The 25,000-nt window shown below is 42.5% G+C and overlaps 3 protein-coding genes across 4 annotated transcripts; 2 read left to right on the top strand and 1 right to left on the bottom strand.

The window, feature by feature from the left end:
- Nucleotides 1–1,510: 1,510 nt before the first annotated feature.
- LOC119908402 (protein scribble homolog) lies at nt 1,511–20,611 on the top strand (the record flags this gene model as incomplete). Its single annotated transcript, XM_038726056.1, is given in 16 exon segments — nt 1,511–1,591; nt 6,444–6,515; nt 7,307–7,360; nt 7,906–8,028; nt 9,300–9,350; nt 9,822–9,968; nt 10,408–10,567; nt 10,658–10,880; nt 11,503–11,592; nt 11,682–11,864; nt 13,893–14,042; nt 14,632–14,771; nt 15,197–15,234; nt 15,737–15,811; nt 17,492–17,546; nt 18,544–20,611. Coding segments are annotated over 16 exon segments (1,773 nt in total), but the record flags the coding sequence as incomplete, so codon positions are not given.
- LOC119908405 lies at nt 1,600–6,436 on the top strand. Its single transcript, XM_038726059.1, has 2 exons — nt 1,600–2,394; nt 5,076–6,436. The coding sequence occupies exon 2, from the start codon at nt 5,106–5,108 to the stop codon at nt 5,727–5,729; it is 624 nt and encodes a 207-aa protein (XP_038581987.1). The 5' UTR covers nt 1,600–2,394; nt 5,076–5,105; the 3' UTR covers nt 5,730–6,436.
- Nucleotides 18,477–24,992, bottom strand: kif9 (kinesin family member 9; the record flags this gene model as incomplete). Of its 2 annotated transcripts, none has more annotated exon segments than XM_038726057.1 (15): nt 18,477–18,683; nt 20,771–20,854; nt 20,954–21,037; nt 21,219–21,298; nt 21,403–21,582; nt 22,073–22,281; nt 22,397–22,570; nt 23,273–23,403; nt 23,509–23,596; nt 23,708–23,763; nt 23,878–23,982; nt 24,259–24,327; nt 24,497–24,574; nt 24,671–24,735; nt 24,845–24,992. In XM_038726057.1, coding segments are annotated over 14 exon segments (1,551 nt in total), but the record flags the coding sequence as incomplete, so codon positions are not given.
- Between the last annotated feature and the right edge of the window lie 8 nt (nt 24,993–25,000).

Genomic DNA, 25,000 nt, shown 5'->3' with positions numbered 1-25,000 from the left:
TTTTCTTTAAGTAAATCAGTCTTGAACCACATTCTTCTTGTTGACCACAACAAAAAACAAATCTACTTCGTAAAGTCAGAAACTGTGTGTCCATCAACGTTTTTTAATGCGCATTTTGAAGTTCTGCCGTATTATGAATTCACCTCTTAAAGGTCCTTTTCAGATACTTTGCCCTGCACACTGATCAAACGGGGTTATCGCTGCATATTTTTGCTGAATCTCAATGAATGCTACTTCTACTGAGTGTAATAAAATATTAACAACTCTAAATGTTCATAAAATATATACTTCGATTCATTTATCACCATTAATAAACCACACAAAGGATATAGCTTTTTAAAGCATTATTTGGAGGTGCATAAAATTCTCAGCAGGCATGCAAAACACGGCATAACACTGGATATTCCCATAAACTGTTGCCATGTGGCTGGTAGCAACTTGCCTGCTTGAAACATGTTTCTGAGGACCTCTCCATTTTTCTAAGATCAATGGTCCTCAGTTCCATGCGGCTGGTTTTGTTTCTGGTTAGGAATCCATACGTCTTGTTTATTACAACCATGTGTAACATCAATTTCTGACATAACTACGCTTGCATAGCCTGGTTTATTCGCACCAAACCAGCTGATTTTGCTTTTTCGCAACATTTCAAAAGTACGCTTGACAGTTAGAAAGATGGCTATTGTCAGTCTGATAATTGCAGTCAGTTTCCCTTTGTCATTTCCTTAAAGGATAAGGGTAGTTGTTATTTTAAGAAATCCCAAGAAAGGACCGCACTCCCTAATGACAGTCCGTCTCTTAATAATTTACGGCTTCTGCAGCCAGTCTGTTGCTGTCAGCCACAAGCCCATTTGTTCCTACTGTGCTTACCCTGCATATGTAAATCTTGAAAAACAGGATATAAATGTATAATATTAAAAAAAGGATGAATAATTTTCAAAAACGGCAGGGAACTGTAGTTTTTTCGAACAGGTGTAAATATTGTATTTGTCTGAGAATTTCAGTTGTGGATTAATACACATTTGATGCTTATTTTACAGCGGCAGGACGGTGTTTGTGGGATTGAGTCAATATAAACTACAGTGCCCATGTTCATTGTTATGAAGGAACATGTCAACCAGTGCAACGGCCATTCATTTGTCTTTAATTGGTTTTGGACAAGAATGAAGCTCTATGAATGAATGGTGGTGAATAAGCTACACCAGGGTTAGAGTGTACAGGCTAGTAGGATCAATATCTTTGAGCTGAATTTGTTAACAATAAAGAAAATGTAGAATATCACCAGAGTTATCTTTTAAATATAACAACACATCTCATATTGGCCTATGGGGAATTTCTCTAGCCAGTTCACATTTAAGTGTGGATCCTTTACTTCATAGGAATGGTTGGCTACATTTCTATACATAGTCTCCTCCAGTAAAACTAATGCACTTTAAATAGATTCTTGCTTGTTGTGTAACAAACCCCAGCCTTGTTCCCTTCTCACTTCGTGTTTCTATGTATTTCTCTGTAGAACATTGGCACCGGACCTCTAAAACTTGACTACAAAACCCTGGCTGCGCTGCCCACAACCAGTCTGCAGAAACTCAATAGGGTAAGACTCTCTTCGTGTTCTGATGTCTTCATGTGGCAATAGAAAATAAACTAAATCAGTAAAGCAGTCCTGTCAAGTTGTAAATTGGTTGTTTCTGTTCGGGCTTTGTTGGAAATGGCTTTCATGGCTCAGAATAGACCCCTTCATGGAATCTTTTGTTTTTATGTCCTGGGAAACTGAGTGACCCAGAACCGACCAGTTGCCCCTCCAGGAGCAGGAATGCTAACCTCCCTAAATGTGCATAACCCCAGGGCAACGTTAATGACGGTTGCTCCAAGGCCCATACAACATATCATGTCAGCGTGACGTAACTGTGTCCTACATCAAGAGCAGATGTAACCCTAACCTGGATTGAAGAAATAACGTGAAGATCAAGAAGTTTGGAAAAAGAAGGAAAAGACCGAGGCCATCCAGAGTGAAACAGAATCAAGACCAGAAAATAAAAAGAATGAAAGAAGCGGTGGAAGAAAGATGACTAGTATCTCTGAAGTACAGAAGAGGGTGAGACTGAAAGGAAGCATGGCCAAAGGGCAGGCACTGTCCTGTTGGATAAAGCGCGTGAGTGTGTGAAAGAGGTGGCGAGATGGGGGAAGGGGACAGCTGCCCACTATCAAACAGCCTATCCTCTGCGATATTTTAAACCTGCATCTGGCTCTGAACTGGATGGAGTCTCCCGGGTGGGTGGGGTGCCAGACAGGGAGGGATGGTGTCATTGAAGAGGCACAGACAGGTTTCAGTTCCCAAAGTCCTCAGCAGAGTAAGTCTGAGTGGACATACTGCTCTGTCTTGTTACCATCCCACAGGTTTGTGTTTTTTATTGTTGTGTCTTTCTTGTATTTGTCGTTACTTCTGTCTTGATTCATTCTCCATTTTTATTTTGATCTGCGTTAGGTGAAGGTTTTATGATTTTGACTTCTATGCTTAGACTTTTTAGGGGATTTTCTTGTTTCATCCATTGCTCCTAAATACACATCGTCAAAGTATACCAAGTACTAAGTTCCTAAGTTGTTTGTTTGGTTCACAATAATGCATTATGTAAGTTGTGTCCTACTTGTAGATCTCTGGCCTGTTAGATAGTCTGGGAGAATGTAACCAACGTTTCAAGTGCAGCTGTTCGTGCTCGCTGCGTTAGAGCTGGATTTGCTGCTCCAGCACACGTGGTCCTACTCAAACTGTATTACATTGTGCTTTTATAACTCCCCGCACGTTGTTACCAAAGGTTTAGAAACCTTAAAAACCAGAGGTGGTTCTTGTTGAAAATAGTAGTTTAGTTATAGCTGCAAAATTGAGTATGCTGTAAACAGGCCAGAGTCTAATAAGTAGTGAGGCGTCAGGCATGAGGTGCTACAGGAGCTGCCCTTTTTAGCTTTTATAACATCACAGAAAAAGGAGGGGGTTTGAGTTAAAATCGTGGTGATGAAATATGTTTTGGAAGCAACTTTTAAGTGGGTTATTTGACAGAATTGTTATATATTAATACAATACGACATCATCATTTTATCCCTGACGAGAACAATAGATTTCTAGACTTCTTTCCATCATTGTGGTTGGTGTTTACGGCCCACCAAGCTTCATTAAGATGAAGACAGGTATTCATTGTGTATGACATTAAGAAATGGGAGCTAAAAAAATGTTTCAGGGTGCAGATGCCAAAACGAGTCAGTGTCTAATTTTTAACACTCTAATGATCTATCATGCTAATGCAATCTTCTAAGAAGCAGTGACTACACTATCACATGTAGGGAGTAAAAATGATTCAGTTCCTGGTTCCTTAGACGTGCAGCTCTTCCCAGCATGGTGATCTCCGTGTGGTGGCATGCTGACGAACCAGCAGCCTCGCTCTCACGCCAAACCCCAGCTGTCCCTCACTGTCTGTGTCGGAGCCTAAAGGGCACTCATTCACATTCCACCCCACTGACCCTCCTCACACCACTGACTCTTACAGTCAGCATGTAGAGAGCCACATTACTGCCTCACAATGCTTGTTGTATTCTTAGTCCGGCTATTTTAATTATCAACACACATGTCAAGGTCACGTCAGACAAATTCTAAAATATGTTAGTTACCTGGGTGGAGGTATTTTTTTCGCTTTTGGTTTTTTTAAAACCCAACACGTCTATAGTTGCACTTACGGTATCGGGTTTCTTTACATGGGCTCGGGTTAAACGTTGCATATTTTCTCCCCCTCTTACAATGACATCTCTGTGATAAGTACAGTAGTAGTTGAAGGTGTGCTGGAGCCTGAATGTCTCGCTGATCTGATAATATGCTTATTTAAGGCGGAGGCCAAGAGCCTAGACTGCAGTAATGTGTCTGCTAGCATACAGCATTGGTTAACAAGTCTTGAAAGATTAAGTGACACTTCTCTTTAAGGCCCCAGAATTTGTGATGTGAGTAACTCCTTTTAGCAGCTAGAGTCTTGCATGTTAAGGGTCTTTTTATAGACACACACAAACGTCCTTCTTTTCATTAACTGGTAGTTTGTAAAAGGTTGCTTTTATTATATTATTTACCAAAAGTTTCTTATTTTTGATGAATTTGGCAGCCTTTTTAGATATATTTTAACTTAACCACTTTTTCTGGTTTATTACCGCTTGCATCTTACCTTTGTCGGTTTAGCTACCAGTTGTGATAACAGTATCCTCACTAAGTTAATTTCTGAGGTCTCTAGATGCGGCAACAACGCTTAAAAGAAGTCAGTCACAAGCAGTCAGATCAGACAAGTTTGAAAACTGAGACTCAGGTTAAAGAAAACTAAAGCGAAGCATTAAAATTATTATACACATTGTCTGTTTTAACATCCATCACAGTTTATAGACCAGCTTCCTTCTGTACTGAAATAGTTAGTATACAGTTTTCCTGTGAAAGGAGTAGGGATGCACTGAAACACTCAAAGTGGGTCAGATCATTTGTTGCCTTCTCTAAGAAGTCAGCCACAGAGGGAGAGGATGTGCTAGGAAACAATGCAACAGAGCAGTGTCTGCAAACGGCGATTTTTGCATCTTTCTCAAACACTTAAAAATGCGTCCACACTGCCGACATGGCAACATAATTGTTCAGTAAAATTTCTTCGATCTTTTGACGTATTTGGCCGAACACCAAAAGTGCTTTTTTTGCTATTTTTGGCTGATTAATTTCGGTGGCCAAACATTCGGTGCATCCCTAGAAAGGAGGGATTAAAGTGAGCACACAACATTACGTGTGGTTGCTACACAGGCTTTACCTCCAAAAAAAGATGTTCAAGTGTCATAGTGTTCCAAGATTTCAGCAATTACTTTGGTGAGTTTGGTGATAATGGTGAAACCTACGAAAATAGAATAAAGATTGTATGAACCGGGGTTATCCCTAAATCTCCTTTCTCCGTTTCAGTTGTTATTCTTTTATTTTTATTGCCTTTACAACTAGAGTGAGTGACTTTCCCTGTCAGTCCTTGTTATGTCAGTTTACTGTATCTGTCCTGCTTCTTTCATTTGCTCCTGTCCAGTTCTCTACTTCTCTAAGTCTGACTGCTCCCATGGAGGCCCCCCTGCAGGCCCAGTACGGAGCCCCTTTAGAGCCTCTGGCTTTCGGTTTAGGCCACCCCACCAACCCCCTCAGCCACATGGAGTCCTGCCCGAGTCCGAACACACAGCATCTGCCTGAGTATGAACGCACAGATTACCTTCATGGATCCCACTTCTCTCCTAATGGGACCTCCACTACTGACAGTGCTGGCTCATCAACAACCATTAATTCATCAACATTTGTAGCTGAAGAAGAGGAATCCATGGTGGACTCTCAGCCAGTCTGCTTTAAAGAAAACCCTTTCTTGGTGGCCAATCGCAAAGGAAAGGGTCGTCCACCCTCAGAGCAGATCCTGTCGGGGCCTCCTGTGGGTTATGGGAAGCAAGGCCAGCTGCAGCCCTGGTTGTTCAGCAAGGCAAGCTGCCTGCCTGAGTGTGGTTTGGAGGCAGCATGGTGTGTTACTGCGCACAGTTTGTGGTTTGGCTCACTTGTGTCCCTTGAAATGGATCATATGCATCAAGACTTTGACAAGAAGGTTTTATTTTGTAGTTGGCATGTATCCGAAGACTGCAAATACTGTGTCATTAAGATGGACGTAGAACTGCAACAGTCAACAGAAATCAAGATCAATTAATCATATAGAGAACATATTTAAGATAAAATGACAATTATCTGATTGCCACTATTTAAATGTGAAATTTTGCTGTTATACATCGTTTTTACTATTTCTTTGGGTTGGTTGGAAAAAATTTTAAAGACATTAAAAACCAACGACTACAATCAATATTTTTATAATAATATATCAAGTGACAATGTTTAATGTGAATAGGGTTTCTTAGTGAAGTTTCAAAAACCTCACTTCAGGCTCTGAGAAAGTGGGATTGACATTTTCCACTGTTTTTGGCCCCAGTGGATATCACATCCATGCACTTGGGTTTTTTAGTGCTAGCTTAACTGTTTCCCTGCAGAGGAGGAGTAAGAAAAAAAAAAAAAGATTCTCACAGTGCAAAGGTCCATCGAGAAATCGTTTTTCTCTAAGGAAGTATGCGTCCAGGTTGTGTGTATCTCTGTGTAACAACCAACTGAACTGGTGCATGTTTTTGCTGTGAGCACAGAGCTTGTAGCACCTCGTGAGGTATTTGAGCACATAGTCAGGATCGACAGGAATGTCTGTCCCCAACAGCTGCGGGAGGTCATGAGTCACGAAGGACCTCGACCTGCGGGACGCACAGAAAAGTGCATGTTGATCAGCAAAAAGTTTTCTACAGGACTGACCCAGTGAATCTTGTTTTGGGTTTCTGAGTAAAAGTAAGAGCAGCTGTTAAGTGTATTTTTCATGTTTTTCCAGGCGCCACCTTCTGATTTCACCAGGACGGACAGCCCAATCAGGGAAGCACCTTATTCTCCCATCATCCAACCGGTGAGCAGTCCTAACACCCAGCGCTCCTGTCCAACATTCATCACCTGCTGTCCTGCCATCTTTTTACTTTATTGTCTCCTTTTCCATTAGTCATTTCTACCGCTATAGAAGAGGTATCTTATAGTTTACCCTTTTGACCTTTCCTCCCACCCGTAGCCCAGCCACCACTCTTCCAACAGCTGCCTGTGTGCAGGCAGGGAGACACGCTTCGTAAGTGGGTCTTGTGACCCTCTCTGCTCTGGCCTGGATTTTTTTTTTTAGCATATGTGTCGGCTGCTCTGAGCCCTCTATATGTTAATAAAACATAAATAGTTCAGCTACCGTGTCTGCCACAGTCCTACCAGTCTGAAAAGCATGTGTGCTTCTCCCTGCCCAGCTGATTACTGATGCTTTTGCCTCATGCGTTTACTGGAGAATAGATTTTTGACTGATTGTCCTTAATATATCTACTGACCAGTTATGACTTCATATTATTCACAGGACAATAACAAAATAAAACTTCCATTTTTCCTTGAGCAAAGTTACCAGTCTTTTACATTTATAATTTATAAGAGGAACTGAGAGATCAGTCTGGTAAAGTGAGACAAAGGGCCCACACTTGGTGATCACATGAGCTCAAGGTAAACCCTGGTGGTGTTGCATTGTTTGATAGTGTCTTCATTTGGCCTGGCATCATCCTAAAGAAACTCCAGTAGTTAAATTGTAGTGATTATATGCACTGTTGGTTAGCAGAGGGTGTAGATCCATGCATTTCATTTCATTGTCATTGTTTTATTTTCATTGTTTTACAGGCCAACGTTCATTACACCTCATCTCCTACTGCCAAGGATGACATTTCCTCATCAGTGAGTGTCTATAGAGCTACAGAAAATAACTTTTGTAGTACATGAGAGTTGGAGTGAGCACGCCCGTTTACCAACATATGAAGCCAATATATACTCGCCTTTTTAGTAAATGTCTTTTATCAGTTAGACATGCCAATGAGACTAAAAGTTTTTTCTGTAAAATAATTGTTTATATATAGTATGATTTCCAGGCATTTAACTTGATTATTAGATCTCAAAGAGCCTTGACCTTCAAGAAAAAATGTTTGTTTGTTTTTTCCTAACTTTTGTGGATGGACACTTGGTGCTTGTAATCATTGGGGATAAAAAGAACCTAAGATTGTAAGACACCATAGACAAAAAATCTGAATGGTTAATTGTGATCTGATTTGTGTGCACCATTAGCTTCAATAACTTTTGATTCGTCAGCTTGTAACGCTTTATATTTTCACAAGGGCTTTTTCCTTTAACCAATGGTCTAAGTTTGTGATTTGTAATTTTATGCCGTATTAACTGAGGGGACCTGACTGATCTCTTGTATAAAATATCTTTTGTTTTCCCTCCAGACGCGACCGGGTGCCATCCAGCCAGTTGGGCGCGTGCGCCAGAGTAACTCCCCTGCCACTCCGGACGGTCACAGTCCCAACCCCTTCCAGCATGGCCCCTCCCCCTTCAACTCCCAGACCTCTGTAAGACCCCTCACCACCACATAGTGCTGTTTTCTATCCACTCTCAGCTCTGTGCCGCCTGCTCTGACTGCACAGCCCCAAAACACTCAGGTGGTGTCTCACAGCAGTACAGCAGAGATGCAGGTACTTAGGATTTTCTTAAGAGGCTAGAACCAAATGACGGAAGACTTGAGTCTGTGCAGGTGCTCCAGGCACACCTGGAGGTTATCTGTGTTTGAGCTACACCTGCAAACGGATCATCCAGCCCGACTGAGCTCCTGAATTAGACAAACTTCCTCAAATTGCAGTTTTCTGAAACTTATTTCTTCCTTTAGCAAGCAGTATAGTTGAATCGGTAAATGTTGAGGAAGCTATGTTTCATCTCACGTCTTCCTGATTATCCAACGAAGCTTAAAGTCAAGGGCAACTGGACTCTTCAACCAAGTCCAGTTGCCCTTGACTTTAACCTTTACTATATCTATAACTATGACCTGGATGACTGAGAATCTTCATAGACGTCTTCCTGATTGTTTCACAAACAGAAAAATCTGCCATGGCTTTCCGAGCCCTGCTGTCTGTCTTTCTCTGGCATACTCCCCTCCTATCTCACATGAAACCAGCCGCCATGCTGTTCACCTGTTCTCCTCCACAGTCTTCTTCAACTTTGCTGGTTTTGCTGGTTCATAGTCTACCCTCTCCTCCATGTCTCTGTCTGTCCGTCCTTCCCACCTCCTCTTCTTCCCCTCGGCTCCTTTACCATATGGACCCCCCCATCCCCTCCATGCCCACCCACCCTCCCCCCCTGCAGCCTCGCGCCCCCTCCCCCACCTCGCCCGACGAGTTCCCCATGAATGTCAAGCAGGCATACAAGGCGTTTGCCGCTGTGCCTCGCTCACTGGCAGTGCTGGAGCCGCCGCAGGTAGGCCGTGCTGCCCGGACTCCTCCGGGTCACAACGACAAAAGCATGCTGTGCTGATTGGTTGGTCTCACCCCGCCCCCTCCTGACTGCAGCAGGCTGTCCTATAATGAGACTGCGCTGTCGGGGGGGCCTGTGACGTGCTGTGACGTGTGGAATGCGTTCATCGTTGGTTTTTGTTCTCCAGTGCCATCATCTGTCCATACCGGTGTTGAGTCTTGGTCCATTCATCCGTGTGTGGCTCGTGTACTAATATTCAGTCCCCCCCACATGTTGTATCTCAGCTGCTAATCAGTCTGCCTGCTCTGTATTTCTGTCTTCGTCCTTAAGTCTGAATTTTTTTTTTCATTTTACTAACACTGTGCTCCTCCAACAGGACCTGTATGGTGTGAGGAACAATTTCCACCCAAAGCAACCTTCTCCAGAGGTGAGTGAACATGATGACAGCTGTCTGTTGTACCGTGTTTGACCAAATATAAGATTATTTTCCTTGATAAAGTGGCAGTTGTATTATATTACAGGACTAGACATTTACATGTTCACAACATCAGATGTTTCTTTTGAGTGAAGAGAGTACCAGTGTTGCTTTATGGGTTGTTTGTAGCTGTGTTGATGCTTTAAAGTTAGTTTCAACGTGCAGGAGTTCCCAATTTTCCCAGCAGGACAAATCAAGTATTTTTCCAAAAACAGATAGTGAAAACGGGGGGTGGTCTCCTTATCAGGCCAATATGGTATTCAAACAGTGAATATTGAATCTGCAGCTGCAAAAACAAAATATCACAGCATGTCTAAATATGCTGTAAGGTTACTGTAGTTACATACTATGAAAAAAAACAAAAAAACAATCCACTGGCTGTTCGTCCTCTCAGTCCGGTGACAACTTGTGTGGCCTTTTCAGCCTGAGTTGAACAACGAGGTGTTTGATGATGACATAGATGGTCAGGAGGGAGCTGGTAAGGGTGTGAGCAGCAAGTTCTCCCCCCGTCGGGAGTATATCAGCCTGGCAGCAGTGCCTCGCCTCTCCAGGGTTTCCACGGACCTGCAGGTACCCACCGCCTCCGCCACATGTCGAAGCAGCCCTGTTCTTTGTCTGGGCCGTGGTGTGCTTGGCTTGACCGGTGGTGGAGTCTCTGCTCTCAGGGAGACAGCCGTGTTACCTCTGTCAATAATGGGACTGCCAATTTAATTGATGTTGAATTGGCTAAATGGTGCTGGGTTCTGTTTTAATGGCAAATTTTTTTCTTCCTGGTCTGTCGTACTTTTCTTCTCTGGTATGTCCTGTGACATCCTCTGCTCTTTTGGCAAATGGCTCTGCAACAATGCAAATATCAATAAAAATCTACTTTTTTAGCAGCAAATATTGGTCTTTATTTTGCTGTTTTGTCATTTCTAAATATTGCAGCTGCTTCAGGTGCTATGATCTGATCAGTTGCAATATTCATCTTTCTGTGTTGTGTCCTTGATTTTTCTTTGTAACCCAACAGAGTCCTTCTCCCAGTGGTAGGGGCACCCCAGAGCAGCGCTCGTTCAGGGACCGACAGAAGTATTTTGAGATTGATGTGAAGCAGCAGACGCCAGACAAACCTAAACCTCGAGTCTCTCTTGTTGGAGAAGATGACCTCAAGAAAATGAGGGAGGAAGAAGGTTTGTTTCCATCACAGTAACTAATAAAAACATCTGACTTTGCTAACCTGCTTTCGAAATTTGCAAACCTTCATCTGTTCATCGCCCCAGAGAGAAAGTTTGAGCAGCGGGCGCGGGAGTACTTGCTGGATGAAGACGATGACGAGGAGGAAGAGGAGGACCTGGCTAAGCAGGTGGCACAGATGAAGGCCTCCGGCAAAGTGTTGTTGGATGGAGTGGAGTACAACGTGGAGCCAGTATCCACCCCATCCCAGCACTGCTCCACACCACCAAGCTACAACGCCACACCACCGAGCTACTGTGGCAGCTCAGGGTGAGAAGTTGTATAGTATTTTTATTATTACTTTTACACTTAGAAGTCACTTAATGACTATAGGCTCGTGGCACTTACCTCACTTATTATGAAAGCATTTGAGAAAATTATAAAAGAGGCACTTTTGGAAATAGTGCTAACAAACCTGGACCCATTCCAGTTTGCCTGTAGGTCTGGACTCTATTGAGTATGATGTTGGAACACTTGGAGGGTGCAAATACTTTTGTACGATTAGTTTTTATAGATTTTTCCTCAGCTTTAATTGTATCCAGCTCCAGCCCCATATTTTAGCAGGTATACTTGAGACCATCCACAATATTGATCCTGGTTTGATTAGTTGGTTGATGGATTTTGTTTAACTGAATCCCAACATGATCTTTGAAGAAGGTCCATTCACCCCCACCCTCTGTTTGAGAGGTTGCTTCCTTCCTTACTTTAACTGTGGTCTTTTTAACATAGTGTATTTCTTTTGCCTATTTTGATATTGCTTGTTTGTAAGTCATGACTGTTGATAGTTTTGTGTTCACTGCTGTCTGTACAACAAATTGTCCCTCGGGGACAATAAAGATATCCTTAATCCTTGATCCAGCTTTCTTCAGCTAATAGTTTTTTGTGTGTTTAGGCCATCCTCTGTTGATGGTAAGGGAGACTCTCAGAGGAATTCACTGGAGGATGGCTTCAGGCTGGAGCAGAGGCCCAACTCCATGACTGGGTAATTACATCGTACACAACATATCTGAATGTTTCTTTGCTGCTGTTTTTGTCACCATAGTCATCACTGCTACTTGTATGTCTTGTCAGTCTGATCCCGGTGTATCCCGGAGAGACGGCGGCTCCAATCCGCACTGCCAAAGCAGAGCGCAGACACCAAGACAGACTTCGTATGCAGAGCCCCGAGCTGACTGTGGCCCCTGACAAGGACCTGTCCCCTGCTGAGAAACGAGCTCTGGAGGCTGAGAAGAGAGCCATGTGGAGGGCAGCACGGTAAATTTAACACTTTCTGACTACAAAATGTATTTTTATTGCAATAATTTTACTTTGTGTTTTCTCCTTGTATTTCTAGAAACTTGAAATTAACAGGGATGTGTAAAAAGAAAAAAAGAACCAGTTTTCATAGTTAAAATTCCTTCTTCCAACACTGTGTTGGAAGAAGGAGACTCACTCTGAAAACAAAAATGAAAACCTGTTAACTAGTGCAACTGTTCATCAGTGTTTTCCACTGTTGGCTTATTTTTGAATAATGTGATCATGAAATGTCATGGCTGCTGGTCAGAGTACATCACATACAACATTAAATATTTGATGATATAAAAAAACAAACAAATCTTGTCCAGATTTATCCAGCAACTGTTTTGACTTTTTCTGAAACATTTTTCACTTAATTAGTTCAGAATTAAAAATGTCTGTCAGTTGATTAAACCTCTTATTAATCAATCAACCATTTCAGCATCAATACAAACTCAAACAAGCTGTAATAACCTTTAGAATCCGTGTATGGTTTGTTCTTTCATTATTTCGTTTCAAAACCATATCAGAAAAACCAAGTTGTTTTTTGTTTTTTTAAAACGGAAAACTGGAATAACAGACATCTGTTTTGTTTTTTGGTTTTAAACCCATAACGGAAAAATATTGATTTTGATATTTAATGAGTCTGATTTGTGTTACACTTGATAAACCTGCGATACAGTTGATCGATGGCGGTGCCTGATTAAATGTAATTAAGATGAGCTTGAACATCAACATAAGTGGGTTTTTAGTTTTTAGAAAAGCAGGACAATATTATATAGCTGTAGCACCGGAGGCTGTATTAGGAGCGTCGGACTTCATCCAGCCAGAGGGAACGACCACTGACCATCCAGTGCGCCAGTTCCACTTGCAACACAACCCGTGGTAGGTCTACTGCTGGAGAGGGAGCGGGCGCTGGAGCGTACAGGGCGAGAGAGAGGAGGTCGCGGGTGCGACCTGGTGCGCTGTGGACAGTCGGTGATCCCTCTGGCTGGATGAAGCCTTACGCAACTGATTACGCATGATCCACGATGATAGGCTGCAAAAAATAGCATATTGTCGATATTTTAGAGACCCCCCAAAATATTAGAAATCATGTTTTCAGGGGAGCTCATGTCTTATTAAGAGGAGTAAAGCTCCCCCGTAGTTCGCACCCTGGTCGTAGCCTCGAGAAAAAATCCTTGATAAACATATTCGGGTATTTTCTTAGATCGCTCGGGTAACCAGCTGCTTCAGATCAGCCTTGACCACAGGCCGGTCAAAGATAGAACAAAACGCATCACCTTTGTTTTCCGTTATGGGTTTAAAACAGAAAACCCCCAAAACAACTTGTTTTTTCCGATTTGGTTTTGAAACGAAATAATGAAAGAACAAATACACGGATTCTTTAGTAAGTAGTGTGGGTCAAATGGGGACATCGTCCACAGCGTGTCTTGCAGAGGCTCACGTTAGTTGTGTCTCCTGATCGTTTTGAGACTTTGACACCCTTTGCATCTTTCCACACTAATATTAATATTTTCAGCTTTATATGTGCACACCAAAGTGGGTTTACACTTCAGTCAGAAGAGGGGCGGTTTGTTTTCTTTGAGCAGCACGACTGTACTGATATAAACCTTGACCGGGATGATAACACTGACCGATGGAAGCACGTGGATGTAGGGAGAGAAGCACGTGCGTAAATAACACCAAGTACAAAAGGACTTTTGTCAACTGTCCGACTCGTCAATAACTGTTCAGTTACAGCCAGCCCAAATATAAGTTCAGTTCTTTTGTCTGCCGCCTCTGTCTCACTACTTATTTCTAAAAATGGGATCTTAGTTATTGTTCTTGGCTCCTAAATGTGTCAGTGTTTTACCTTCCATTCTTTGGTTTTCTTCTCTTTTTCTGTCTGTGTGCCTTTTCTTCCTTCCTCTCCTCCTCATATTCGTCCTGCATCCTGGTGTACCTATCCTGTTCCCCCCTCCTCCTCCTCCTCCTTCACCCTTCCCCTGGCCTCGCGGGGCTCAGGCCCTACGGCCTAGAGGAGGAAGTTAGGCAGTATGAGCAGGACCTGGCTAAGAGGCTCTACCAGGCCAGAGTGAGGGCCTCTCAGGGCACGGCAGAGGCCCCCCAGCCCCCCACCTCCTCCTGTACCTCCTCTGCAGCCTCCCAGCTCAGGTCTGCTCCTCGGCCCCAGCCACTAGGGCCAGACGCACGGCATCGTGGGGGTGTGCTGGGGTGCTTTGGCATTGGGGTATTTTGCTAGAGGCCGAGTTTGGAAAGGTCCAAGCAAGCACTCGCAGCAACACTGCGACAGTGCTTCCACTGCCTTTCTAGTGCCATCTTGCTTACTGCACGTCTTTGCTGTTTCTAGCTTCATCTGGTCCCCCCTCTTTATTCTCTGTATTGTCTCCCCGCCTCTCTGCAGCACTCTTTTCATTTGCGCCTTGCTGTTCTCTTGATTTTCTTACTATTATTTGTACTAACACACAGCCTGCAGTAAGTATGCAAGCTATTTGTGAGTTGAGGGTAAGCCTACTAGCAGTAGGTAGTCCTTTTCCTGGAATGCCTCTTATTACGCAATTAAATTGAAACCGGTTGTTTGTCACAGCAAACCAGGACAAGGAGCACCCAAAATTAGTCGTGATGGGCACTACACCCGCCCATTATAGCGGTGTATGTGCCTCTGTCAGTCTTCGTCTCTGTGTTTCTTTAAGTCTTTTCTTATGTTCTACCATTTATCTGATGGCGGCTGTTCCTCTTGTAGAATGAAGTCTCTGGAGCAGGATGCACTGAAGGCTCAGATGGTCATCGCCAAGTCTCGGGACGGGAAGAAACGTGGGACACTAGACCAACTGACGGAGTCGCCCTCGCCCGCCCCCACACCCTCTCCAACACCTATGGAAGGTAGGAAGCTGCTGTCCTTAACGCTGCTGAGGGCTGTTTACATGGCAGCATTACTTTGTTGAAATAGATTCATTTCAAACAGCAGAACCAGTTTCAACAGGGCACTGTATTTCCTGTACTTAGCAACAAGTGTATACAAAACTACCAGCATGACAGAGATGAAGTGAAGGGAAACGTTGCTCCTAATTTTCAGAATATATGCCTCTTTCTATTAGATCATCAGATTTAATTGATTTATTTTTAAGAAACCTCTTACTTTTATTCCCTCATTTGTACCTGATATTTTGCACTTTCTAACTTTTGTTTTAAAATCTAATTACATCTTTACGTATGTGCAAGCAAATATAATCTAATGCTTGATATGTCATTCCCAGCCCTCCTTGCCTTTCTGTTCTAACTTGACATTTTCTGTTTTCCTCTGACAGAGCTCAGTCCTCGAGGACTAACCTCTCCAGGCCGGCTGGTAAGCACTGAACATATTCCTTTTTCTTAGTCTCCAAACTGGTTTTGATTGATTTTTTTTTTTTCCCCTCTGGCCTTTGTGTCAGTGTGACCAGCGTGAATTATCAAATATTTCAACAAAGATGTAACGCTGACTTTGCAGTTTCATTTCAGGAGCTTTATTTGAGAAATGCAACAAATGAGGTTGTTTGGTTACAGGCCGGAGAAGGGAAATTACATTTGCTTCCAAACGCATTTCTGGCATTAATCCACCATCTTGTTCATTATCACTCTAGCCAATCAGAGCTGAGAACACACTCTGCTCTGCCATCATATGCCAGCTGGCTGTTTGAATCACCCATTAGCCTCTCTGCCTCCCACCTATTTCCTCATTCCTTTCTCTTATTCCTTCTCCACCCCTTTCTCTTCCTTTCTATACATTGTCCCACCCTCCTCCTTTTTCTCTGTCCTTGTTTTCCTATTTCCCCTCTCCCTCTGCTCATTCCTGTTTGCTATCCTTCTAGTCCCTGTCGTCAAAGAAGTTTGACTACCGACAGTTTGCTGCCATTCCTTCTTCCAAACCCGTATACGACATCCAGGTATTGGCTGCATGCTGAGCTCCCGGGGGGCCCGACCTCCTCCCCTCCCCCTGGCTTTCCTTGCTCCCCTCTAGTTTCTCTGTTAATCAAAAGGCATCACTGCAACTGAAGTCTAGGTTTTGCCTCCTCGCAATCTCTGGTCTCTCACTTTTAACCACTCACAAATGTCACAAACCATTCACACACCCATCTATCTCTCAGCTAACTAATCAATCACAGACAATAACACTGACCAGCTGCAGAGACACAGGCTGGTTTTTGATCCCACTAACCAGAATTGGTTCCGGGGGAAATGGCCACAAACTCTGCATTTTATCGACTCTCACATTCACTTCCATGCCTGTCTTGTTCCACGCATGGCTCACGTATCAGCAGAGGACTAACATGTCCTCCATTACATTTCCTCTCATGTGCTGGCTTTTGAAACACCAATCTTCTGAGGGGTCTCCTCTTGCGCTATCAGTAGGGTAGTTTTGTGTTAAATAGTTTCTTTCCTTCTGTGTAGAAGAAAAGATGGGAGGGGAAGCATGGGAATCCTGGAATATAGTGCTGGAGTGAGCAGAGCTTGTCTGGAAGTGGTCTTTTAAAATGGGTCAAGATGTGTGTCACTGAGTGTGGTTTAGTTGTTGCACAGTGACATCAATTTGTTGTTCCTTTGGTAGATGTAATGTAATTTGACATCACCGTATGGTAAGTGTTTGTATAATGTTTTAGACTCCTGCATATGAAGTGATGTGGCCATGTGTCGGTAAAGTGACTGTAACATCATATTTGCACAAAGGAAACTAGAGGGACCGCTATGATCTGCAAGGTGAGGGTCACATGAACCAATCAATGCAAACATTAAACATTTATGATAAACAGTTAGAAGCCAGCCTCACCCTAAATTATGACATTGTACCTTTTTAATGGACATTCATGCAAACATGACATCTGGTTAAAGTTGATAGTTAATATAATTTAGTTTGTATCGCATTTCTATAATAAAAGTATTTTATCTTGCCCCCCCCCCCCCAAAAAAAACCAAACAAAAACAAAACAACAATAGCAGATGCGTTAATTGTGACATTTAAAAAACAAACAAACTTATAAAACGACCTCTTCAAACTGTCAGCCAGCTCCTCCCAGAAGATGTCATGCACAGCCATTAATAAACAGACTAGGTTGATCTCATGATCCTCAGCTTGCAGGTCATAGTGGTCCTCTGACAGGCTCCGTAAGTACAATAAACAGCTTCTCAACACAGTTTACAAGAGAAAAACATTATCGGTCTTGGTAATATAATGGCATCAGCACAGAGACAGAACAACTCAACATGCTGCTTGGTTTTTCCGTCGTGCCTGGTGACTCTTGTTGGTGCTGTAGTGTCGCTCTGTTTGGTGTCTCTTTGTGGACGTGCCTACACAACAAACCCCGGAACTGATGATCTAACCTCCCTTTCCTTTAACATGCCCATCTCTCAGGGGGGACTAGTCGAGTAGAGGTACTCTGGCTTTTGTGGCTCTGACAGATTGGGAGCTTCAGTGCTGTCTGCTAAAGCTGCTGTGAGCGGCTGGCATATGTTCTCAGTCTCCCTCGCTGCCAGCTCCACTGCTCACACGGTGAAGGCTTCCCCTGGGATACAGGTTACTGAGAACACCCCCACCTCTCAGTTATTTACAGTCTCTTCTTGTCTTCCAGTCCCCTGATACAGTCGATGACGTGCAGTTCCACGACGATGGCTCCACTAACCCAGGTCAGTACTGGAGCTATTCAGTATTTTAAATTGTATCAGCACAAGCCTGAAAAAGATGTGTGGACTTCAAGTGATGGATTTATTACCTCAATTTCTTCTTTCCCACTTTGATTCAGGTGAATACCTGGGATAAGCAGCTCGTCTTGGTAGGATCCTGTGTGCATGTGTTTTTGGGAACATGTGAGAGTGTGTTAGTTTGTGCATTTATCCTCTAACCTGTGTGGAAAACTGTGGGTTCAGGTATTAAGACGGGTGTGCTCTGCCTGCTGCTGAGACCAAAGTGGAAGAGAGATTTGCTGTTTTGTAACTAATGATCTTACACTAACAGTGTTCCAGACTGCATGGATTTGTTTAAAGCACTGACTGAAGCTAGTGATTAAAGGGAGCTGTTATCAGTCAGTATGCTCATTTTAGTTGTTAAATGTTTTGTAAATACATGCAGCAGGTCAGTCATCAGAAGACTCTTTAACAGTATTTCTTAATGATTTTAACTCAGAGGGAAGCAACATGCTGCAGGCGATGTAATGTTCCTGAAAGTGCAAATGTGTCTGAATTGAGGCCTTTTTTTAAACTCTGACTGTGGATGGAATCATTTTAGACATGAGGATGCATTGCTACAGATAATTGTCATCTTTCATCCACCCACTCAGCTGGCACAGCGATGCTTCGGTCACTTAAGCACATGTCAATCATTTTGATGACGTAATAGCAAATGAGTTCTTTAAACAACTATTGGTACCAACTCTTGCTGTGAGTTTGAATATATAGCCTGTTGAGGTGTCAGGTTTAAACATGCAGTCACTGGGTGCTTCAGTTTTCTGCTCAAAACCTTTGGGTCCTGCTTTTTTCCAGCTGCTGATCTGAATGTGGGGCTTCTCTCGCAGGTTGAAGGGATCCATCTGCTTTCTAATCAGTGAAATGAAAATAAGCTAAACTGCAGCAGCTTTATAGATGCAATTCTGAAGTTGTTCTGTGTTTTTTTTGTTGTGTTGCCTAGGGCCTACTGCAAGTCCTGAGGTCTCCACCCCGCTGCCTGCCACCTCAGCCCTGGAGGAGATGGCCCTTTACAGCAACAAGCGCAAACTGAGGCAGGGCCGCCGCAGCCTGGAAACCGCTGTGCCCACGTAACACCTCACACTGAGAGAAGAAATGCGAAGACATAATGCGAACACAGACACACATTTTCATTCACTGTGGAGTACTGGTAACACGTGGGTGCATCCACAGGAGGTGCAGAGTCACTAAACACTACAGTGTCAGTAGAGCGAGATTTACTTTCCTATATATAACCACTGCAGAGACTAAGAAGCTGATAGTCACCACACGTACACACTCACTTATATCCTGCGTGCCAGTCTTGCCTATACAGTCTGTGAATGAGTTGGCAAGTTGCTCAACAGTCCCTCAAGGGCAAGAACGAGCTTGTGTGGTTAGCTAGGATTGCTACTTACAGACCATTTGTTTTTATTTGTTCTACACTCAGTTTACCTTTTTAGCTGATCTGTTTTAAAGAGTTTAGTTTTTAATTCTCGCACCTCCAATGATTCTGCTGTTTTAGAAAAAAAAAAACATACTGGAAGAGAAAAGAAATGGGTCTTAGCTATACTAACTCCTTGAAATGATATTTTTAGGCTTTCAGTGAATAGATTGTAAAATGTCAGGGGTTTCTTTAACCTGGGGTGGACAGGAGTGTATATATTAATTGAGGGAACATCCTGCTACCTTCATAGTCAAGTTGTGGAGCTTTAAAAACAACAAACAGTACATATCTTTTTTTGCACTGTCACTGATCAGCTTTTTAAGAATATCTTAATTTATTGTTTTACTAAAATTAAAGGTGTTCCATTTTAACCCTTCCAGCCCTTTTGGGCACAAAGAGCATGACTGATGCTTCTAATCATTTATCATTACAAAAATGTGTAATAGATATGGGTCAAAGCTTTTAACTAATAAATCACATATCAGTTAATCTATTATATACACTTATTCTCCAGGGGTTTTTAAAAGAAGCATATCTACAAATTAGATTGCTTGGACAATGTACAGCTGTTGCACATCTGTGTCACAACTCACCAATGGGTTGGACCAAAATATTGGTGAGTCATCGGTCCAGATTTATTGACTGTTACATTCCCCTTGTATAGAATATAACTCCACTCGAGGTTGCAGCATTGAGCTGGCAGTTTCACAGAAAAGGTTGAGAATATCAAAGTTTGACAACATACATTTTTAGCATAATGTACTAATTAACGGTACTTATCCTCCCTGTTTAGGGTATCTTTTATTTTACCAATGTGAATCATTAATTTCTATCCTAGAGCTATATGGAGGTATTCCAGAGTGACGTGAAGGTAGCAGGTGTTTTATATTTCTGTCTATGGTTAATTTAAATCTGATGCCACTGAAAAATCATTTATTGTGTGAATAATGTACAAATAATGAAAGGAAAGCAAACTTGGGTTTGAAACTGAGCCAGTCTTGACCTAGACCAAGCGAGTGTCTGGACTGCTGATGCGTCTGGGTTTGGACAGGCCTGGTATCAGGACACTCTCTGCATGTATATTGGTTTGTTAATGGGAGAGCTGCGAGAGGCAGAACCAATTTAGAAATCCCTCTCAAGATATTGATCTCATTCAGTTCACTGCTTGACACACTGTCAGTTTATGTATCTGATGGGTATTTTTGCAGAATCACAGCATAGTAGCATTTGTTAATTTAATGTAGGTCTTCTAATGATAGCTTTCCATGTTGCTCTCACTGACTGAAATTCAGTTTGTTTGATAACATTTGCAATGGCTGATATTTCTTTTTTTTTTTAAACTTACAGTAGGTAAATCGTTTTTCAGATGGGTTTCACTACATTATTAATGCAGTGTTTCATGTTTGTGTGTTTTATTCTTTTGTCTTGAGTTCTCTTTGGGGGCTTTTACTTTGCAAATAGGTCGGAGGGAAAGGGGTCAAGGGTTAGAGCTCATACAAGACTGTAACTAGTGAATTTGTACAACCAAAGAAGTCTATTTTGTGGTTCAGGAATAATAAATTTTACTTTTCATTTAAGAAGCTGATTCATTGTGTTGTGTCTTTTGTGCTTGATGTACAAATTAAATGTAGAAAACCCTGCAGTGGAGAAGTGAATGAGGCTGGTTGGTTGACACTAAAATGGAAAATTACACACATGTGGACGCTCACTAGTTCACTAACTTTAGTTTGCACATAAAACTCACTTAGGTAACAGGTGGAATCGGAGGTCTTCTCTGTCCAGAAGAGTTCCTCTGTGCCCTGCTATTCCTCTGTTGACATAGACAAATCTTTGTTTACAGATTAATGATTGTTAATATATCTCTACTTTGGCAAAGACCTTTACCACCATTCACTGCACGTCATTACATAACAGAATTGAAACCCACCCTTTTCTGAGTTCTGTGGTGGGTGTTGTAGAATGACTCAGCGCTGGGGCTGCCAGGAGCAAGCCTCTCCTTTGCACCCTCATCCTAAGATCAGCAGGGAAGCAGATAATAACTCCTTACCACAATTTAGTCACAACTTTCACTATATGTAAAATTAATAATTTCCTCCACTGCTTGAGTGGGACTTGCACCTGTACCTTTTATGTACAAAAGCATTATTGTGCTTCTACTTGAAACATGTATTATGAATGTGGGGCAGACTCACTTGTTCGAGGGTCTTTTCCATAGTTATGTCCAGCTCTTCCTCAGGCACCAGGAAAAACTTCTTATACCAGTTCTCAAATTCTAGGACACACAAGCAATTGCTTATTTTTTGAGCTTGTATGTATGAATGAATGCTGTAAGCTGTGTCAGGGAAGCTGTAGATAGAAGATCTTTGGAGAACTGACCAGAGAGCAAGCGCAGCCTGCACTGATCCACAAGGTGCTGGCAGTAGTTGACCTCTGCCTTAATGTCACGCAGCACCTCGTATCTCTGCCGGTACAGGGCCTTCAGCTCTCTGAGCTGCATTAATAAAGGGGCATCTGGCTCCAGCAGCAGTGGCTCCCCTTCCACAACCAAATACTGACCTTCATACAAAAACACAATGAAAACATTATTTAACCTTTTAAGTCCCATGAACCATCGGTACAAACCCACACTGTGCAGACAAGCACTCTCCCATTACAATAACCATTATACCTTTATTTTTGGTGTAAACACAAAACATTTAGTGCACGAGCAGTACGTGTGATAGAATAATCATTACTCTAAGGTCCATTTACTAGGTTTTTCTGAGCTTTGGGTTAGGTTCCATTAAGTTCCATTAATAAAAGCTGTGACACGCAAACTTTGCGGCTGGTAAAGTGCCTCAGCACCAGTCTTAGCTGCCATGTTGATGCAGACTGGAATTAAATGAGGATTTTCTCTCACTAGCTGATATTCCGCTTGTTAAGGAATGTGTTTCAACAACAAATACCTCACATTAGGGAAGACTAGGTTCCATTTCATGGGACCTTTAACAGCAGCAAAGCACAAATGAAAGAATGGTATTTTCTTGATGACAAACATTAGCAGTACCTTGGCATTCTCTTATCTCCTTGTGCTGCTGTATGGTGGCCATGGTGCAGTCGATGTCTCTCTTGACAGTGTTGACCTCCTCAGTGAGCTGTCGAAGAAGACTGCGGCGTTCCAGCAGCACGGCCTTGTTCTCTTTGAAGATGCGGTTGATCTGGCTGCCTTGTCCCACCTTAAAATCCTCAAAGGCCTCCTCTTTGGCTCGTGCAGAGCTGGGCAGTGATGAGGGCATCAAAAAAAACAATACACATTCCATTTATCGGACTACCAAATGATCTCTGAGCTGACCATTTCATAGATAAAATTATATACGTATCATACACATACTCAGGGTGGAGGGGTTCGTTGCCAGGTGGTTGTGATTCCTGCGTGTCCTGGCTCTCTGTATCTGGTTCTTGTGACTCCCTCTCAGGCGTCTGGACAGAATTCACCTTTGATTTTGAGGCACTCTCCAGACGCTTCCTTGGAACTGGACTCCCCTCTCCTAGTCTCTTGCTTTGGCTGGATAATAACATTAAGGGTGCCATTAGGAAAACCAAAGTAACACATGTAACTTAGTCCAGTCTTTCAAAGAGTACACAGGCAACAACAAATCAGCTGGACCTAGGTTGGTTTTTATTTATTCATTTAACTGTTAAGTTGAATGCTGTTAAGTTTCTAAAGTGTTTTTATCATTCATTTAATGGTCTGTTGTTTTCCAGATTGGTTACAGGGGTTTTCAAAGTCTGTGGCACCTCCGCCCTCCTGATGGGACATCAATGATCCTCAATAATGTAAAACGATTCTCAGGCAAGTTCTGAGTTATATTTTTTTCTCTGAACTTAAGCAAATTTACAAATTTAAGTAACACTGAATCTAAAATGTGTGCATCATATCTGTGTTTAGATTTGTAAATCCGAGAAAGAGATTTTATGCCAATTGCTTCACATTCTCAATGGGAACATACTTCACACAGTATCTTTGCCTCATGTCTCTCTCTCCGAGCCCCCCAGGGAAGGTGTGCCTCAGAGTTTGAAAAGCTCTGGTCTATTGTATCCCAGAGTGGTCAAGAATAATTTCAATGAGGAGTTTTGATTTCACAGAAACGTACGTTTCTGCCAAAAATTTACTTGAGGGGAAAAAATACTTGTACAAAAATTGTCACATTTAAAGAGACTGACTATCAGCAGAATTTGCTGGCTTCCATCTAAAATGGTCACTTACCTCTGTTTGTCACTAGGCTTCTTAGTTTTGGCTTTGACCGAACTTGGGCGTTGGCCGTTTTTCAGTGACTGAGGAGGAACCCCAAAGCTGCCGGCCTCCCCATCCTCAGCGCTACCTCTGGTATCCCACTCCTAAAGAGTTTACAAAGCAACATCTAATCAAAGCTCAATCACCATGAATTGTTCACTGACCAGGCAGTCATTGGTACAAGAGACAAACAGAATTTCCATGCTGACCTTGACAGCAGTTGTGTTAGCACTCTGATCTTTTTTCACCAAGTTGTAGGTCTGGCATAGCTGAGCTTTTACCTTCTGCTCCTGTTCCCTGCTCACATACATACATAAACATGCTGAGTCACGTACCATTAACAAGTTAAAGTCTTGTTCCAAATTAGCATTTTGAAGTTGCAGATTTCAAAAGGTAGATGATACTCACTGCACAGCGAGCTTGAACTGTGCGAACGCTGCTTGGACCTGCCTGATACTTATGATCTGTAATTACATGTCATACAGAGAGAACTTTAAAGCCTTCGAAGGACAATTCAAAGACACAATTTGGTACGGCAGAGGAAGTATTCACAGCTGTGCTCTTTGTTATGTTCTCACACTGATTTCATCCAGGCTTCCCTCTAGGTACCTCCGAATATGGCTGTGGATCTCCGCCAGCTGGGCCTCAGACAACGGCTCGCACGTGAGGCTCGGCCGGTTCACCTGGTGAAGGGTGAATGAATTTAAATTTTAATATGAACCAGCTAAATATGTTCCTGATTCTAATGCCTTGAAATAAACACGACAAAGGCTGAATTACAGTATTTTTCTTTGTTAACAAAAACTGTCCTGCTGAATAAAATAAAACTGAGCAACACCTTGAATCTATTAAAGTATACATTTTGTGCTGATCTGCAAGTGTGCAGGAGTAAACCAGGACAATAAACACATGAGACATGAGACATGCCATCTCACCATTTTCCTGCTAGCTCTACTCACCAATGTATTACACAAAGAGAGTTCCTCTTTCAGCGTCTGTACATCCTTTTGAAGTTTCTTGATCATAGCCTAATCACAACAGTAAATTTCATGAGATCACTCTATTGTCTGATGACTGACAGTACAGCACAATGCAGGTTGTAAACAAAAATAATACATATATTTCTACCCATGTATGACTACTTAGAGTAGTTTTTGTGTCATGTGATGTGGTACGTGTTTTTTCATATGAACTCACTGCTGGATCCATGTGTTCATTAACAGCAGGGTCAGCCCGGAGACACTTCATTCTGCCGGCAAAGCGCAGAGTAGAGAGCTGCAAAGAATATTAATTATCATCCAGAGCTGAAATGACACCACATACAGCAAGAAAGAGAGTTTTCTTTTGTATATAATATATCCCACTCCTTACGGTTTCTTCTATCCGTGCAGCCTCACCGTAGATGTTGGCCACAAGCACAGTGTTGCAGTTTCCTCCTACAGAAACAGACAAATACTTTGTTTTTCTAAGTATTACTACACAGCAAAGGGCTGCTTCGACTTCAAATATCAGCATTGTTAAAAACCAAGTGCCTGGCAGTCTCACCCAGTGAGTCTTTAAGAGCATGTGTGAGTTTACTCTGTCTGAAGGGCACGTGGTCTCTGCGACGGTCTGCCAGGGCCAGGATGGCCTGTTCCAGGAATGACAAGGACTTGTTGATGTACACTGCTTCTTTTAACATCTGACCCTCTGACTGGAAGA

This window comes from Micropterus salmoides, unplaced genomic scaffold, assembly GCF_014851395.1.
Source record: "Micropterus salmoides isolate LMB-PRFRI ecotype aquatic unplaced genomic scaffold, ASM1485139v1 Ms_hic_scaffold_1795, whole genome shotgun sequence".
In the NCBI taxonomy this organism is placed as follows: Eukaryota; Metazoa; Chordata; class Actinopteri; order Centrarchiformes; family Centrarchidae; genus Micropterus; species Micropterus salmoides.
The sequence above is the reverse complement of the archived record's forward strand: the minus strand, read 5'-3'. Positions and strand labels throughout refer to the sequence as shown.

Excerpts from the sequence above, each read along its gene's own strand:
- LOC119908405 (XM_038726059.1), top strand. The coding sequence starts at position 5,106 with ATGGAGGCCCCCCTGCAGGCCCAGTACGGAGCCCCTTTAGAGCCTCTG.